An 18,193-nucleotide genomic window follows, 5' to 3' on the forward strand; every position below is an offset into this window, starting at 1 on the left:
TCTGTATTAAAAATCTGCATTAGAAACTTGCAGAAGGTTGATGAAATATTGATTAACGTGCTCAAGATGAACATTATGCAGCACTTCCAGTAGAAATTCCCTGTTCTCGTGTTTGAAGTGGAGCCACTGAGACGATTTTCAGCCCGCCGACGCTCACGAATCCTTCCATGATCCTTTCACGCATCGAATCCACTGACATGAACACTGTAAAGTGGCATGTGGTACAGTGAGGGAGGACTTTTGTCACAAAGGAAATCATTTATTGTTTGTCTTGCATGAGGCAAACAGTCGGAAGTTCAGCGTATAAACCAACAAACCAGGAGGAAAAGCACTCGCCAGCATGTTGGCAGTCGAACCTCCAGCAGTTTTATATATACTGAATCTATTGTAATGTATCAGAAAAAAAAAAAGCTGCTCTGGACTTAACCTTCCCCCGAACATGCAGATCGCTTCCGGCTCCGAGTGCGTTTCACTCCAGCCAGCGCTGAAGTCAAATCAAGTTAATTTTTTTATCTCGGGAACCAAAATGACAAATTTGCCCCGAGGGGCTTTTTTCATTCTGCACTTCATACTGAACCTTCTGTTCTTTAACCCTGAATCTGAATGAGAAAAGTTTGACAGTATGAATCTACAATTCTCTTTTTTTTCTCCCTCCCTCTCTGCCGCCCGACCTTCTGGTGTCATCGGAGGTCAAGAAGCTGCTCGTAGCCGAGTCCTTGGAACAATCAAAGTCCTGCCTCGTGGGCATTTCAACATTGACAGATAAGAACCATGTGACCTCCAGACTATAATACAATCTGTTGAACACTCCGGCCAATCTGCCTTCCTCGTTGCTATTTCAAGTCTATCAGAAATTATTCTGGTATGAAGATGAGACAATTGAGAGGCTTCAGCTTCCTTGGAAAAAAATAAAAAATAAACCCAATGAAAGACTAAAATGCTTAAAGTTAAATCCCATTTACGAGCAGGATCTAATATCCGGCCTGAAAGCAGTCACAGTCTCGGGGGGTTATATTTGCATCGACGAAGGCTTGCACGGTTATATCTGGCGTTTACCAACAGCTCTCGGGGACGTGAATTCTTCCACACAGTGAAGCTGCTCGGCGTTCCTTATGGAAACCTCCCACAGAGCCGCCTGTGTGTGTTCTCCCGTTTCTCAGCTTACCAGCGCCAAATGTCCTCCCGGGGAGAGAGGAGAAGTGGGTTCAATTCGAAAAGAACGGCTCATCTATCACCGCATTTCAGATTTAAATCCTCAAATTTTGCCTAAAACTGTGGATCGACTTCACCACGATGAGTTTCAGGTTGATCGACGGCTCCGTTTTCCGTGCGACACTCGTTCACTACATATGCACTCCTTCCCAGCCGCCTCGCTATATCTCCCGAATCACCTGTCCAGGCACTTTACAGCCGCTTCTGTTTATGAGTAAGGGCCTAATATTCACTTCATGGAGCTCTCCTACTGAGAGTTGCTTGTAGCACATCAAGGACTGAGGTTTATATAATGTTAGAGGATGAGTAATGAGGCGGCGAGAGTTTCCTCCGCTCCGCCGTAATGAATAACGGTGTCCTTCTGTGGGAGTTTGCACTCTCGCTTCGGTAGAAGTGATTATTCTAAATCAACAGGGAGCCGCGGGAGGTTTTCACCCCGGCAGCCAAAAAAGATGTTGGTTTAATTCATGATAATCAGAAGTAAGAACATGTTGATGGTCCAAAGAAGCTGTAAAAAAAAACAACCTTAAAAAACAGTTTAAGTGTCTCGTATATCCTCAAAAGTCTGCTCCTTCTGTTTTTAAAGCGTTTGAACTCTGTAATGGTTAAAAATAGTTTAAAAATGATGTTTATCTTTTTTTCAACTGTAATTTATTTATTTTTTTAATGTAAAAAAGGATTACCGTTTCCTAAACTGCACTCCAGTGGTCACATGCTCGGTGTAACACATTACCGAATAGATGGAAAAGAGAAATTAAACAAGCAGAATGCCGGGACTGCACATGTGTTCGGCAGATAAGAAAGAAATTAGATTACTTGAAGTCCCGACGGGGGCAGTGTAAGTTAATTAAGAAGGAAATATATGAATGCAAAATGCGAGAAAACATTGAATTCCTGCAGCGGGGAGGACGTGCACGGCCAACTGTAACAAATAAATCGACGCGCTGGGAGTTTGAGCGTCGGTATGTCGACGTTACCTGACGTTCTGCAGCCGTAGATCTCGAAGCGCATGCAGATCCCCTGCTCCCAGGTCATGGGGCGGATGCGGATGTAGCGGGCCAGAGTCTGTTTGGGAAGGACGGCGCGGACTTCATCCGTCGGGTTGTGGTTACCCTGAAAGATCTGCGATTTAAAAAAAAAAAATAAAAAATTAAATAAAGCTTCTGTTTTAATCTTTAATACTAAAACTGGCACATCAGTGAAATCTGTTAATAACTGCTGTTGCTACAAGTGCTACTACAGCAACTAACACCACCGTTACTGCCAATACTTTTACCACTGCTGAAACATTTAAACAAAGAAAATATCAACTAAAACATTCTTACTATTTCCATTATTTTGCCCTGCTATTTATACATGGGACAGCTTTAGCTGCTGTTACAATTTGTAAATTGTCTGAAATGCATATACTGCATATTGCTTGAAAAGTTAAATAAGAACCAATGGCCCTGCAGCGCAGCAGAATGTTTACGTTAAAGTTTATACGTATGGGACTTGAAATTACATTATCCAAGTTTTCTCCTGATCATAATGCACTATATGTCCGTGTTTTCCAAATCATAATGCTGGTTTAATTATATAATATACTGGTACGTTTGGATCAAGAGGTGATGGGTGTGATTCAATTCTATCTTAAGGACCTTGAAGAAAAAATTGCATCTAAATGCCAAAGACGGCCATTTTTGACATTTAAAATGCCGTTTCCAAAGGAATGAATCCCTGAATATATTTTTTTTTATGATTTTTTGAACGACAGCAACGACCCATATTATGCGCTTGCCAATTTAGAAAAAAAAAAGTTATCAGACAGCTTTTGTGAATATTTCCTTTAAGGGCTGAAAATGGCTATTTTCGGCATAAAAATGGCCGCAATTGCCAAATGAACCAATCTTTGAATATTAATTTTGGACGTTAACAATGTCAATGACACATTATGCCCTTGTCAAATTAGAAAAAAAAAGTTATCTGACCATTTGTGAGAGACCACAGTAAACGGAAGTCGCTAACAACAATGACGTCATACCAATAGCTCACAAGCGTTGAGCTAAGAAACACCCTCGGTAATCAGCTGACTCCGCTCTTCAACTTTAAACAACAACGCCTGACTTGCATTCGGTAGTTCGACGTGAAATGTTCACACTTGTAAAAGCGTCCGTCAGCGTGTTCCTGTACATGAATCTCTAAGAGTTGGCAGCTCATCTCCGCGGCGAGCGGAGACAATGCGTCACTCGCTCTTCAAAGCAATTAATTCTGCTCCTGCCGAAAGAAGTTTGAAGAAGACCTTCAGCTCGCGCTTCCATCACGGATCAGATTAGGCGCGCGGCCAAAACCCCGTCGGCCTGGGAAAACATTGATTCAGCCGTCTGCTGCATTGATTAGGCCGTCTTTAATTATTCGTCGATGTGTGGCGGCGGCGGCGGTTGCTGCGGCAGCATAAGCGACCGGTAACTACCTTCTGCTTGGAGCCCTCCTTCATGGTGATCCAGTCCTCGCCGTTGGAGCTCAGGTCCACCTTGTACGAACGGACGAAGTAATGCTTCCTGGTTTCTTTTGAGATGGCGCCCTGCGTCCCGATGGCGGTGACGAATCGGAGGAAGCCCAGGTCCACCTTTAAAAAATTACACAAGACAGGTCAATGGATAATTCCCTAAATCCAGAATCGATGTTTTTGCCTTATTTGTAGGTTGTTATACATTTTTTAAACGGTACATGTATTTCTGTCACACAGAGCTTTAAAAGGTGCGTTATAATCAGGCCCAGTTCATACGACATTTCAAGGGAAGATTGTTGTTGCGTTTTCCTCTCGTGAATGTTTTGCATTTACACTGCAGCGTTTTGAAAACGTATACAAAAATGCCAGAAATGCAAAAAAAAAGATGCACTTTTCATGTTGGGCCACTAGTAGGTGCTGTTGGTTGTTTTTGTAATGAAACCACACACGTACGCAGAGAACAATACGCTATAAACATTAACAATGGGAGGTTAGAGACGTTCGTATGGACGGACATACCGGTCGAAACATTGTTATTATTGTCGATCTACTTTCACATGTGCAGGAAAACGATCTACTACAGCCCTATGTGCAGTAGCAACATTTCCGTCGTCTACATGGAGACGGAGTTTTCAGAGAGTTGCATTTTCACCTCCCCAATAGGATTGGTTTGGAGGAGATTGCGAGACACAGAAACTATCTGAAGACAAAGTCTGAGTGTTTTCTTGTCCAGATCCTCAGTGGATCAGCCTCCATACGCGTGTGCCTGTACGAGTAAACCCTCGGCCCATCAGACCCCGAGTTGGGCAAAGTGGATGAACAGTGAAAGTGAAGCTTTGATGAGCTAAAAGTAGAACATTAAACGTGACTGTGGATTACAGTGGAGCCAAAATGGCAACCTGCAGCTGAGACAGAAACAAGTTTACTCAGAATTAAAGCGGCGGATTTGAGATTTTGGGAGTCCACAGGGAGACAACAGATGCCTTCCCTTCTTCCAACAATTACTGTCAGGGAGCACTTAAGCAAGAGAATAAAAGCAAGCAGATCCAAAACGTCCTCCTCTGATGTTACCCCGGCAAGCAGTGTGTTTGCTTTAATCACATCTAAAAGCTTCAAAATGAATTTACAATCTCGGGAAAATATATAGGCTTTGAAGGTTTTCAAGTACGAAATGTAATTTGTAAGTTTAATTGTGTTGCTCTGCGATGATTCGTCAGACGTCCGGATACTTTTGTCCATACGAGGAGACGCTCACACGCACGCCGTTTCAAGTGAAAATGCGTTGTTTATGAAAGTGATGTCCGTTTACATGGAAATGTAAGAAAGGCTGATAAAAACGTAGTTCGTGTGCACGGCCACTAGTAGGTGCTGTTGGTTGCTGTTGTAAATAAAAACCATACACACGGCACAGAGCACACTATACTACTAATATTAACAGTCCTGAGTACACGGACATTTGAATGGACAGATGATAAAAGTTGGAGTGCCAATTTTTAATAATTTTTTAAAAAAGAGGCAAAAGAAAAGGAAACGTTGGATTATAGGTACACCATAAAACCACCAACACGCACTGGAGCAGTTTTTCAGATAAGTTAAGTTTTTTCCACCCGTTTCCACGAGAGTGAGGGCATTTTTCAAAAAGTTGCATGTTCAGCGGCTCCAAGCACGGTTATCGTGTAAACACCTAAATCCCAACCAAAGTTGTTCATGTTCACTTGAAAACGTTGCTTTGAGTTTTTGGACAAGTGGGAGGAACCCAGAGTACCTGGATGAAACTCCCACAGCGAGAACATGCAAACACCACACAGGCCTCCAGCTGGAACAGAGTTTGAAGCAACTTTCTGAACTTTCCTGCTCCGGTTGCCTGCGGATGCAGTCTGGTTCAGATCCTTCTGATTCAGACTTGATTACGTGGAGATCAGGCCTCTGTGGGGGCCCAACGCCGCCACTTCCAGGACCCCCTCGTACTTCCTAATAAACACTGGCTGTATATTCCAAGTTTGTTTTTCCTCTGCTGCAGAATAAATTTAGAGCCAATCAGACGCCTTCCTGCTGGCATTACGTGATGGATAAGGAGCTTTGTATTGCACCAGACTCAAACTTTTGCACAGTGCTGTCGATGAAAAATGTAACCCCGTCCAGTGGTGCGTTCCACTTGAAGCATATGGAAAACAAGTGCTCAGTTCCCATTAATTATACAGTGATCCGTCCGTGTGTTGACAGTGAAAAATAAGCACAGGACACCGGAGATGTAGGAGTCTCCAACAAAGACCATTACCGGAATATTATGCAGTCAGTTTGTAATCCACGAGTAAACTGCTGACAAGTGCTGCGAGTAATGAACACCACCCTCAATCACTTTCCTCAAGTACTCACTGAAACCTGCTCAGGCAGCGAGAATCCCTCAAGATTTCCCTCCCATGCAAAAAAAAAACAACCCCCCCAAAAAAAAGATACGATTCTAAATTCAAGAAGGGCTCGTTTAACTTTATATTCATCTGTAATCTGCACACAGCCAGCGCTTTCCCTTAAAATTATCTTCTTCTTTTTTTTTTTTGTCCACAGAGGGACGACATGTGACTTGAAGCCATGTGCTTTAATTGAGAAGGGTCGAGTCGGGGGTTCAGCGCCGAGCCTCAGGCTGCTGATCCAACAAGGATGACCAGAGCGCTTCATACTGAGGCGCGTGTGCGCGTGTGTGATCAAACTCATGTAGGGACACATCAGACTGCGCGTGTGTGACTCTGTGAGAACCCGCTCAGGATTTTACAGTTGTCCACCCACGTCACTAATGACTAATGTGTGACTTGTACCACGTGTGTGTGTGTGTGTGTGTGTGTGTGTGTGTGTGTGTGTGTGCCTGCGGTCGCAACACTTGACTTACTCAATTTAACTGTGAGCAAACACCGACTAAATATATAACCAACGGGGAGGAATTTGGGAGATGGGATGATGAAGCAGCAGCACACCATTGCTTTTGAAAATCTGAATTTTATTGGTAAATTGCGGATGCTTAATATACCCCAGAAAGAATGTCATCCAGAAAGATCTGGAAAGGTGCAATACCTGGAGCCTGATTGACACAAATTTCCACACGATCCTGATAAACATGTGTAGATGTGTAAATAGAAGTATAGTATAGTATGGGAGTAAAGTCATAACTTTGACCAGTTTTACTTTTGGATGACGAGACCAGGGGTCTGCAACATGTAGTTCTTCAGCTCTTTTCTAGAGGCTCCTTGAAACATAAAAGATAAATCTATATACATAAACTTGTAGCTTTAATTTTTTTCTTTTATCTGCATATTCAAAAATGGTTCGGCTAAAAACAATGAAAGAAAGCAAAACGGCTATAATGGCCGGAAGTTCTAAAAATGGATAAAATAGCTCAAACTACTAAAAAAATGATAATACAGGGGGGAAAAACAAGCTGAAATTGTAAAACTACTAAAAACTGTCAAACAAAGGAGAAAAAAAACCAAATGGTACTAAAGCAAAAACTGTTAGGAAATGCACAAAGGGTATAAATGGATAAAATGGATAAAAGAGCCAAGATACATAAAATTACTAAAATGGGAAAAGTCCATGAAAAAAAAAAGAATTGCTCAAATTGGCTAAAAAAAAGAAAGGAAAAGAAAATTTTAGCTATGAAACACCATGAATGCAAGGTTAGTTTTTGGTATGTAAAGCTTTTTTTAAATTTCATTTTATTAAATAATTTTTATGTTTTTTCTTAATTTCAGATAATTAACATATTCTGTGGCTCCAGTCAAATGTCATTTGCTGGGAAATCCCCAAAAATGTCTCTTTTGGTCATGAAGGTTGCAGATCACTGGTCTATAGACGGACGAAGTGAGTTGAAGTCACCCACAAGCTGATCTAGATATTACTTATATCTAATTATACAATTAGAGACTAATGCGAACTGAAAGTTTTTTTGTATTTTCACTCAGAAAAAGTAATACCTCCAAACCCCTTCCTGGGCAATCGGAACATTTATATATATTTAACAGTAAACACCGAACTTCAGTTGGACGCGCCACATTTCCAAGGAGTTCTTGTATACTTTTTTTTTTAAATGACCTTCACAGAAACGAAGCACGACAAGACGGTTAGAATAAGCAGCACTTGTCTGGGTTAGTCTGATTGAGTGACTAGACTGGAACTTATTGTCTGATTGAGTTACAATCCCCCCCCCCCCCCCCCCCCCGAGTGGTAAACACTCGAGTCTCATGATCCAAATCCAGTTGCTGATAGTTTCACGTTCTGACGCCTCAGAGAGTACACGCTGATGTAACGCTATCAATGCTTTTCTCTTTAAATGATGATCACACTTTTTTTTTTTTTTTTTTAAACCAGCAGCGTTATTTAAAATAACTTCCAAGTGAAACCTCAATGATGACATTATCTCATCTCTCCGCAACACTTTTCCCCCAGATATTTCATGAAATTACGATCTGAGGGATGCGAAACAGATAAAAAAAAAAAGAAAAGAAAAAAAGAAGACTTGTTCAAATGGCCGACGCTGTTTTTATCTCACGGCGGCGAAGCGGCGTCCAGAAACAAGTCTGTTCAAAGCGCTGGGTGAAAAAAAATAAAAGAGAAACTGATAGGAGGAAGATTAATAAAGCGATAGCTATCATCAAAGAGAGGAGCGGCGATAACGGCGAGCCTCGCTGGGGTTTTATTTTTTTATATATTGTCCACAAACACACGCTTATCTGAAATTAGGAAACACTTCAGCAGCATGGCGTGGCGCTCCAGAACTCATCGAGTCTCTCCGTTTCTTAAAACCTTAAAGTTTTACCCAGAGGTGGGGGTGAACGGGCGAACGTGACACGATCGTCGATCTTGGTTATTTCCACGTCATGGAGTAAATTTTTCCGGGGCTGAACGATTGAATATGATAATAAATCAACATTCACTTTGTATACGTAGCAGAGAGTGAACGTTGAACTAGAAGATGATACTATTCCGTACTTCGTTATCGTACTGTATTTTGGCTTTAAAACTGTAAACGTTTTCATCACGTGTACTCGGCGCCACAACAAAGAACAATTTCATTGAGGTCGCTCAATTGAAATCTCTCAGATCCCAGCTGTCTCCCGCCTCCTCCGGTGTCCCCCAGGGCTCTGTCCTAGGCCCCGTCCTCTTCACCATTTACCTCCTCCCCCATATGTCTTTCCGAGATATAATATTCAATTTCGCTCTTGTGCAGGCGACACCCAGCTCTGCTTTTCCACCTCCACCCAAAATGTCTATAGGACACCAAATACGGGTTCTCCCGTAACTTCCTCGAACCCAAAACACCGACCAAACGGAGGTTCCTCATCGGCTGGTTGTAGAAAAAAAATGACACACCTCAAAATCAACTCCTAGATTCCCCCCTTTTCTGGGATTGCGATCCTGAAACACACGTCACACAGCTTCACTAACCAGCTTGTTGAGCGGAGATCGTCAGCTCAAACACACACGGAGCTCGAGTGTGTGGGACGCATGTGATATACGGTGTGTAATTACATTACCGCTGTGATATGGGAAGATCTGACTTTCTCCCACTGCCGCTGTTCGAGGGAGCGGGTAGGAAATGCGTGGGCCGTGTGACTGACAGGGAGACCCCCCCCCCCCCCCCCCCCGCCCCCCCGGGACACCACGTATGGTGGGATTACAGCGCCGCTCTCATCTACGTTCCCACGAGATGATTCCCACTTCCTGCATGTGACAGAGTACATGCTTGTGTTTTGTTGTGAAAAAGCTTTGCTGTTCATTACAGAATCAAGAAGTGGGTTAATGAACCGAGAGAACGCAAGGGGGGGGGGGGGGGGGGGATGCCCTTCACTGAAATCCAGTTTCATTAATTTAAAGTTTAGTTTATAAGAAAGTCCCTTTAGAAAGCTGATGCTTCTTTTTTTTTTTTTTTTTGATCTCACTGCCATCGATTTCTGTCATTACAAATTGATGTTAGCAAATCAATTGTTAACAAAGGAAGTAAATTCATTTTATGTTGGTACAAAATATACGTTAGGGTACTGCAACCATGATGTGAATTTGCGATATGTTGATGTCTCTATAACAGTTTTCTCCTCCAGGTTCGAGGATGTTTTTATTGGGAACATTACGCTTTCACTTGTTTCATGTTGTTTCCGCTCGACTGTTGTGCTTCTAGTTCTGACACAAACAATCTGTGACGTTGAAATAATGGCAAGAAATAGGATCAATTCGTCAGATGTATATTGCAAAATGGTGGCGTGGAGATGATGAATATTTTTCTTTGTTTTAGATTTCTTCTCAAAACGCATGTAGCAGCCAATAATGTAATAACTTTGACCAAAGTCAAAAATATAATAACTTTCACTAAGGATACACACTGTGCATCTTCTTTATTCCATATAAAGTGGAATTACTCATCAGTTATGTGCATTGAAAAGCACCAAACTTGATCCATTGTGTAATTTCTGCAGTAAAATCTGCAGCTACAGGCAACCTTGCTTCTCTTCTCAGGAAAGAAAAAACCAACCCCAACATCATTCTGGGAACTTGGCAGGTTAAAGGTGAATTAGTCTGCACAAAACTCAAAGTAAACGTTACATAAAAGTAAATCCTCTCCACTGGATTCCCTCTTCATTCTGGAAATTAAAGTGTTATGTCACCCCCGGCTTGTTTTCGTCACCTTCCAAGTAAAAGTGAAAAAAAAAAAAAAACTAACATTTTCCCTCATCACCCAGTGTTGAAATGAGAAAACACTTTTTTTTCCCAGAAAGGAAGCCGAGGAGTTTCCTCGCTCGGAGAAGGAAAGGCGTCGGCGGCGTCTACGGCGTTTTTTCGGGCCGACCGTTGGCTACCCGCGGCCGGTCGCGGCTCCGTTCTCCACGACTCCTGCATCAAAGCGACTGATGGTAATTGCTCCTCCATCTTCTAATTACTCAACGCTTGGCAGCGCCGGCCATTTCTGCCACGGAAAACAGTCACACTTAGAGCTTTTTAATGAGGGGAACAAAGCGCAGGAAGGGGACATAACTCAGTCGAAGTGTGGCTAAATGAGATTGAACAGAAAAACACAGCCACTTCCTGCCAAAACAGGACACTGCATCAGCGGCGACAGTCAAAGAAAGAGCCTCAATTACTCCCGTCTCATTGGAGGTTTTAGTGTTTATTTAAGAAGGAGGAATACTGAAGGGAGGCAGTGGATTTAATGTGAAAGGATAACAGTTTTTAGGTTTTTTTTTCTCCAAAGAAACACAATGATGTTTGGAGAAAACTTCAAAATCACCAGAAATCACTTTTTAAAAAAAATGTCTCTTTGAGGTTTTAATGAATAGAAAAGCAAAAAATGTGCATTAGGCTAATTCATATGCAAAAGGAGTTTTATTAGATTTGAATAGAAAGCTAGAGCCGCGTGAAATGAGTGGAATAATTACGTGAATGCAGTTCAAATGCTAAATATGACCAATGCCGACTTTATCGTCTCTCGTTTAAAACCTATGGAAACATTTTCTCATATAAACATTTAGTTCAAGGTTGAATAATTCCAATAATTATTAGCTTTTTTAAAAAAATTTTTTTAATGCAACCTCTGGATTTCTCCTCGAAATGAGCAAAATCCAAACGAGGAAAGTTAAAATGCCCCAAAAAACAAACAAACAAACAAACAAAAAAAAACAAGCTTGTGGTTCATTTTAAATCATTTTCAAGAGATATTGAAACAAAAAAAAAAGTGGCTGACCATCATATGAAAGCTCCAGGGAAACCTTTTCTATTGGTTTTAAAACGTTCAACTCCTCTTATTAACCTTTGAATTTTCCAATAAATGTGAGCATAATTAAACAATTCCAATAAAGTAAAATTAAAAATAACTGGCTTAGAGACTTATTTTAAGTCTGGATTCACCGGAAAAAAAAGGATAAAATGATTGAAATTGATTCAATACAACGTTCCTGTCATTACACAAGTACAACTTTTAGATTTTAAGCCTTTAAAAAAATTATATATACATATATCATTTTATCATTTTGAGACACTTTCTTCCACAGCATGAAGCTCTTTATTCAATTCCATGCACCTCTGAGCTTTTTAAACCTGACTTGTGTTTAAATTGTATTTCCCGGGGTTTTCGCAGGCCAACTGTGGCGTCTCCCCAGAGACCCGCTCTGGACTGATCGACCCTCCCACGTTCCCATGAGGAGCTTTTGTCTTCCAGTTTCCCTCCTCGGCCCGGCTTGGACAACACAAGACGCCTTAAATGAGTTCTCCAGATGGAGCCGGCTGAGCTCTTCCTGGTGGCGTCAAAGAGGTCTTGAAGACAAACGGCAGGGTGTCTATAAATACCTGAAGCCCGGGGAAGGAAGCCCTTCCTGGCCTTACATCACGCTTCTCAATAACAAGTCATTTTACTACAACTTGTAAACATGCACCGAGCAGACTTTTGTCTTTCTTCGGACACGTTTATAGACAAGTTCCAAGATCGGGTTAGATTTTTCTTTTCTTTTTTATTTGACAACTTTTAAAGTCAGTAATTTACAAGAAGTCCTCAGTGAATCCATGGAACAGGCCGACTTCTGCAAATTCAATTAAAAAGAGGCCAAGCTTCTCTGCTGAGGCCCCCGCTTATACGATAGTCAAACCAAAATGTTATCATTGCGTTATGTTTGAGTCTGTTTACAGGTCAGCGGTGCTCGGAGACACTGAGAATGCAACTTTGTGAAAACGACTCCCATGGTGGAAGTTTTTGAAACACCAAAAACACTTGTGCACTTGTGTGCAGAGTTGGTAGTTTTATAGTTGACGGTCACTCGTAATAGCGATCCAACTTGGTCGTCTGTCCATATGACTGTGCGTGTGCTCCCATTGTTAATGTTTATAGTGTACTGTAAGACACGGGGCATTAAAAAATGGAGGAATTGACAAATCCAACATCTCGCCTTATTAAACCGACTAGCGTCAGAGGTTTCTGCGGCACGATCTGGAGGGTGTCGTTCGCCATTGTTGTAAAGTGACGTTTTGGAGAGGGTCACGGAGTTATAGGATCAAGAGGAGGGTTGATGACGTCATCGTTTTCAGCAAATGCGCGTCTTGTCCGTCCACACAACAAAACCAAGGCAGCGTTTTCAAATTTGTATTCTGGAACCCGTTTTTCAAAGCAACTCCTTTTTCAGGCCCCTAAAACGCTGCGAGGTGTGGACGATCAGCCAGAGACGAAGCAGTTACAGGAAACGGTGATGTCGTGCGGACAGGGCTTTTTATCAACCAACTGCGGCCACTAGTGGCCCAAGATGCTAACTACATTGCTTTCAGTGGTTTCAAAACGTTGCAGCGTAAACGCAAAACGTTTCTGAAAAAGAGAAGGAGGCAAAAAAAAACGATGTATTTTCACTTGAAACGTTGTCATGTAAACAGGGCCTGAAACTGTATCTGCAATCATTAAGTACTTCTATTTGTAACCTTTTTTTTTTCATTAGTGTCCAAAAACATTTTTTTTAAGCCCGGGACAATGACGATATCGACTCGCCGGAAGAAGAATTTGTCAAATTAAAAAAAATTGCATATCTATGTGTGCGGTTAGAATTCTTCCACACAGTCTTCTGTCAATTCTTTCTTAAATAAAAAACAACAACCAAAAAAAATCCCTTTTTAATAGCAAATATCCAACACGCTGATGAATGGAGGCGCTGCAGTGCAAAATGTGATTACAGCTTCTGTGTAAAGCTTGATAATGAGCTCAGTGTCTGTTTCCATCCAAACAACCATCGGGTGACATCACCCTGACAACATTGTGAATAGCAACCTGAAAATAGTATCTATAAAATATAAATGCCTTTAAATGAATAATGGAAGTGTTTGCAGTGGCGGAGCCGAGCATGCAAGAATTAACTAAGTCATAATTTTCTACTCAAGTAAGATGAATCGAAAGCTGAAAGGCAAAACCATGCTGGGCAGAGTTCGCCACGCACCACACTTAATCAAATAAAATGGAAAATTCTTGTTGCGACGAAAAAAAAAAAAAGAGAGAAAAAAAAACCCAGGAGTCATAACTCAAATGCCTCACAGAGCTGGGGGGTTTGCGAGCAACAGTGTTGGTTTGGAGGCTATAAATCACTGAGGCAGGGGGATGGTCTGCTGTTTCTTCTGTCCTCACGCACCCGCCAGCACCCGCCAGCACCCGCCAGCACCCGCCAGCACCCACAACGGAGACCTGTGACCGAGGTGATGAGCAGGATCTCGTGACGAAGCGTGGTCACCTACTGCCTGATCTGTCATCGCAGAGTCCTGCGTCACACGACGTTTCAGGTGAAGGTGCATCATTTTTATGTTTTCGTTGCAGGAAAGTTTCGCATTTTACACGGCAACATTTCCGAAACAAGTTTGTTTTTTTGGGACATTTTTCATGTTGGGCCACTAGTGGGTGCAGTTGTTTATTTTTGTAATGAAACCACACACAAAACCAGAGACTATAATTGTTAATGATGGGGAGACATTGATCAGGTTGGATTGTCATTTCAGTGACTGTCAACAATAAAACTATCAAGTCAAAGGAGACGATGACACTCTGAAGGTCGCCATTGTTGTTATTGTTCTATTGATCCGTTGATCTTATTGATCTTATTGATCTGCTGAGCATGTGCAGAAGAAGTGTTCACAATGACCGTGGTGCACATGTGCATTGGCAGCGTGTCGGAAAAGTTGCGTTTTCCGCTGTTTCCGCTGAGTCGGAGCGTTTTCAAAAAGTTCACCCTTGAGAGACGTTTTCAAAAAGGTTGCATTTTCAGTGTAAACAGACACCCAAAACGCCATAAAAGTTTTCAGCTTTCACTTGAAAACGTTGGTGTGTAAACTGAGTCCAGTCGTACAGTGACCCGTTTAATGAAAACAGTGCAGACAGCTGAATTGGAGATGAAGCCATGCTTATTTAAAGAAGCTATCATAAAAACAATTATAAGCAATAATAAAAACAGCACTCACACAGTGTGTATCCTCGCCGCGTGTTCCCTCTTAATGTCCAAATACATAAAGAATAATTGGTGATTGTCCGTCACCTTCCTCTTCTGGGACATCGGACTGAACAGACAGATCGTCTCCAGAATAACAGATGTGATTTGCATCCATTTTCTGAGCAGATCATACAAACATCAAGTCTTGTTAGTAAAACCTTGATAAGAGTAACAAGTAGACGTGGATCAAAGTGGGAAAATTCAGTCTGTGAGCTGATATGACGCTCGGCTGGTGGTGGAGGCACCTTCGGGATCTGTTTTGAGAGCTATACCGTCACTGAGGGGTTTGAAAGCTTGGAGATCTGCAGTAGTCAGAACTTGGTTCTGTCTCTACAGCCAACAGCTGCGATCCGATATGCTCCATAAAATTAAAACTTGCAAAAAGAATCGGAAGAGATTTTGTAACGTCTACCGTTTTGTTTGTCGGATTGCTTCTACCCTGTATAAAAATCACTGAACTCGCTTCTTCTCCATCACCCTCCACGAGGAGAATGTGTCCTTGGTGGTGCAAAATAAACCTGATCAGTCCCAAAAAACGAGTCCATCTTCAATAGAGTCAAGGCCTCCGTGTCACCAACAGCCGTCGTCACAGTGCAAAGCATCATGGGAATGGTCCGTGGACTGAATCGGCTGACACTCACGTGAATCTTCATAATCAGAGTGCATGTGAACACGATGATCTGAATCCCTCAATCAGGAAGACAAAAAGTGACCGATCGATCTGCCAATCGCTGCTACGTCTGAAGTGTTGGCAGCTCGGCCGTGATTGGTGATGAAGGAAACCAAGCATATCCGGCTGAAGGAGAATTTTGCAGCCCATTTTTAGAGACCAATGACAGGGTGACCTCTTGGTTCAAACCCACAAACAGTAGAAAGTATCAAGAAATCAATTGAAAAGATTCTGTCCATTTTGAGACAAACAGGAACAACAAAAGAGGAGGAGAGCCGCCAGTCATCACGTTTCATTCCTTCGACCTTAATCACTGCTGCTTGGTCACATCCGGTTCTGTGAGAAGTGACATCCACCCGCCACCGGTCCTCTGTGTCCCTGTGGTCCACTGCTGCAATGCAACTGGTTCTGAAATCAGGCCACAGGACCTGAGCCGATGCTTTTCTGGTCCGTTGCTGCATATTTCATGTGTACTTAGTGACCTTTCCGTAAACTCACATCCACTCCACATGCAATAAAAAAACCTATTAACCTCTATTAAAAACTCTGTCCTACATATCCGGCAGTCCCGGAGGGCTCGGTAGCTAAAAGAAGTCCCCAGACAGACAATAGAGGGCCACTCGTACTAATCCAGCGCCGAGGCCACCTTCCTGTGTGCTTCCTGTTTTAACCCCCACAGGAAGGAAGCGACGGTCTGCTCTTATTGCGCGGGTGCATTGTGAGTCTTCCTCTATGAGTTCCTGTCCCGGACAATGGGACAGTCCTGGACTCCAGCCGCACCTTAAATCTTTAAATCTGACGGCGTAATCTGACACAGGATCAGCTCCCTTTGGTCCGAACCAGTACTGGGAAAAACACGTGCTTGTTTACGGTCCGAGGTCCAAATTTGAGGAGCCAGGATTTATAAGTATTTAAAGCCGTCCGTGACCCTTGATTCTGTCTGGTTGGATAATTTATCTCTGCAAGGAATCCAAACAAACTTAAATGGAGTTCCTGTGACTTCAGCAGAGTTGGATGGATCACATTCTTCTTCATGAGTGTTCAAGGAGACACAGGAAGAAACATTGATATTCGTTATACATTAATCACACGTACATGCTTGAAGGGTTTCGGGGTCGCAATGCTACGTGCTAAACATGATTAAAGTGTCACTCTCATTAACTCGATCCCTCGGTTTATAGCGGGTGGGTCTGAAAGCTGCAGCTCTGGAGCCACATGTTACTCTTTGGTCCTTTTTTTTTATAGCGGCTCCCTGGACTTTTCATAATATCAAAATACATTTTTATCTTGTTTTCATTTCGTCTATGCACACAGAGTCATTTTCAAAAGGGCATTTAACTCTTTTAAAAAAGGCACCACTAAAATGGAAAAAAAAAATATAGTTAAAAACCACAAGAAATGGGTTTTAAAAATTTAAAATAAACCATGAAATGACGAGCAGTTCTAAAAAAAATAAATAAATAAAAAAGTTTAAAAAAATGGGGTGAAAACCTACAAAATTGCTTAAAAAAGAGGTATAACTTCAAAATTGTGTTAAAAAAAAGACAAAAAAGAATGTTGAAGAATCTAAAATCAGGTACAAAATCAAGGATGTGCTTCGCGGCAACACATACATAGCCTTTGTGTTTCATTTGCGTATGAATTTAGGGTTAATGGCATTTAATAAGTATCGGTATCGGTACTCGGTATCAGTACTCGGTATCGGTACTCGGTATCGGCAAGTAGCTAAAGGTTAGTCCTCATACTCACCCTTTAAATAAGTAGTTGCGGTGCATTCTTATCATACATGCCATAAAAACTCATTAAGACCGTTTGTCCACATACTGTAAAAGTATTTGAGAAGAAATTCAACACAGGTTCTCTCACTGGCTGCACGTTGCTCAGCCAGATTTTACAATGGAGCTTCAAGAAATGTCAGCTCCTCTACGAAGGGATGGCTTCGATAAATAATGCAATCCCGCGTACCCTTGAACACGCTGAGTAGCGCCACAAATGAGTGAACAATATTCAGACCAGATGTGAGCCACAGCTCGGCCGTGCAGAAAGGTTCAAATGGAGGAACGCTGTTCTTCCGCAGGGAAACGAGGATACTCTCGGCTTGAGGTCAGACTATAAAAGAGAGCTGCGGTGACGTGATTACATGTTCTTACAATCCAGACTGTTTGTTGTGGATTGCAAATGCATTTAGTGTTAAAGGCAAAATCTGCCATCGAACATGGCATTTTAATCGGAAAAACAATAAAAAACCCAACAACTTATTAAGAGAGTAAATATTCAATATTATCTTATTGACAATGCTGGTACTTTTGTCACATGATGCCGTCTCTCTCTGTCTATGAACATTATTCAAAGCTCTGTTACTATTTCACTCAGCTGCTGTTTGGTAGAGAAGCAGCGCCTCATTAATCCTGAGCGAAGTAGGGAACATGTGGATTAATCTGTATCTTTACAACTGTATCAGCCTATTATGTAATAATGGCTGTAGTGACGTTACGGAGAGGGTCAGGGAGTCATAGGATCAAGAGGAGGGGTGATGACGTCATCGTTTTCAGCAAAGCCGGTAATGTAAGAAGTTCCCAATAGTGTCTATACTGACCCAGTATTGACATAACATCTTGTCAGTAATCCAACAAGTTCTTAAATGATTGGGCTAACATTCAAATAATACTTTAAAAACGTAATAATTGCAGCCAATAATATAATAACACATAAATACGATTGTGTTTCTTGGAAATCACAGCTTTTGTATAGTAGATGGGATATGCAGAACTTAAATTATGGTTGTTATTTGACAAAAAAAAACACTATTATATTACATTATTAGCTATGATTACA

General features: G+C 41.8%; 1 protein-coding gene across 1 annotated transcript in view; it reads right to left on the bottom strand.

Annotated features, from left to right (window-relative positions):
* LOC308124447 (neuropilin-1a-like) overlaps positions 1-18,193 on the bottom strand; it is a gene marked incomplete at its 3' end in the record, with an annotated part of 91,076 nt that overhangs the window by 19,974 nt on the left and 52,909 nt on the right. The window contains exons 7-8 of the mRNA XM_080487430.1: positions 3,665-3,820; positions 2,190-2,334 (exon numbers count right to left, since the gene is read on the bottom strand). Coding sequence (XP_080343556.1) covers positions 2,190-2,334; positions 3,665-3,820 — 301 coding nt within the window. The remainder of the gene's footprint in view (positions 1-2,189; positions 2,335-3,664; positions 3,821-18,193) is intronic.

The sequence above is a fragment of the Lipophrys pholis genome (genome assembly GCF_963383615.2).
Source record: "Lipophrys pholis genome assembly, chromosome: 1".
Classification (NCBI taxonomy): Eukaryota; Metazoa; Chordata; class Actinopteri; order Blenniiformes; family Blenniidae; genus Lipophrys; species Lipophrys pholis.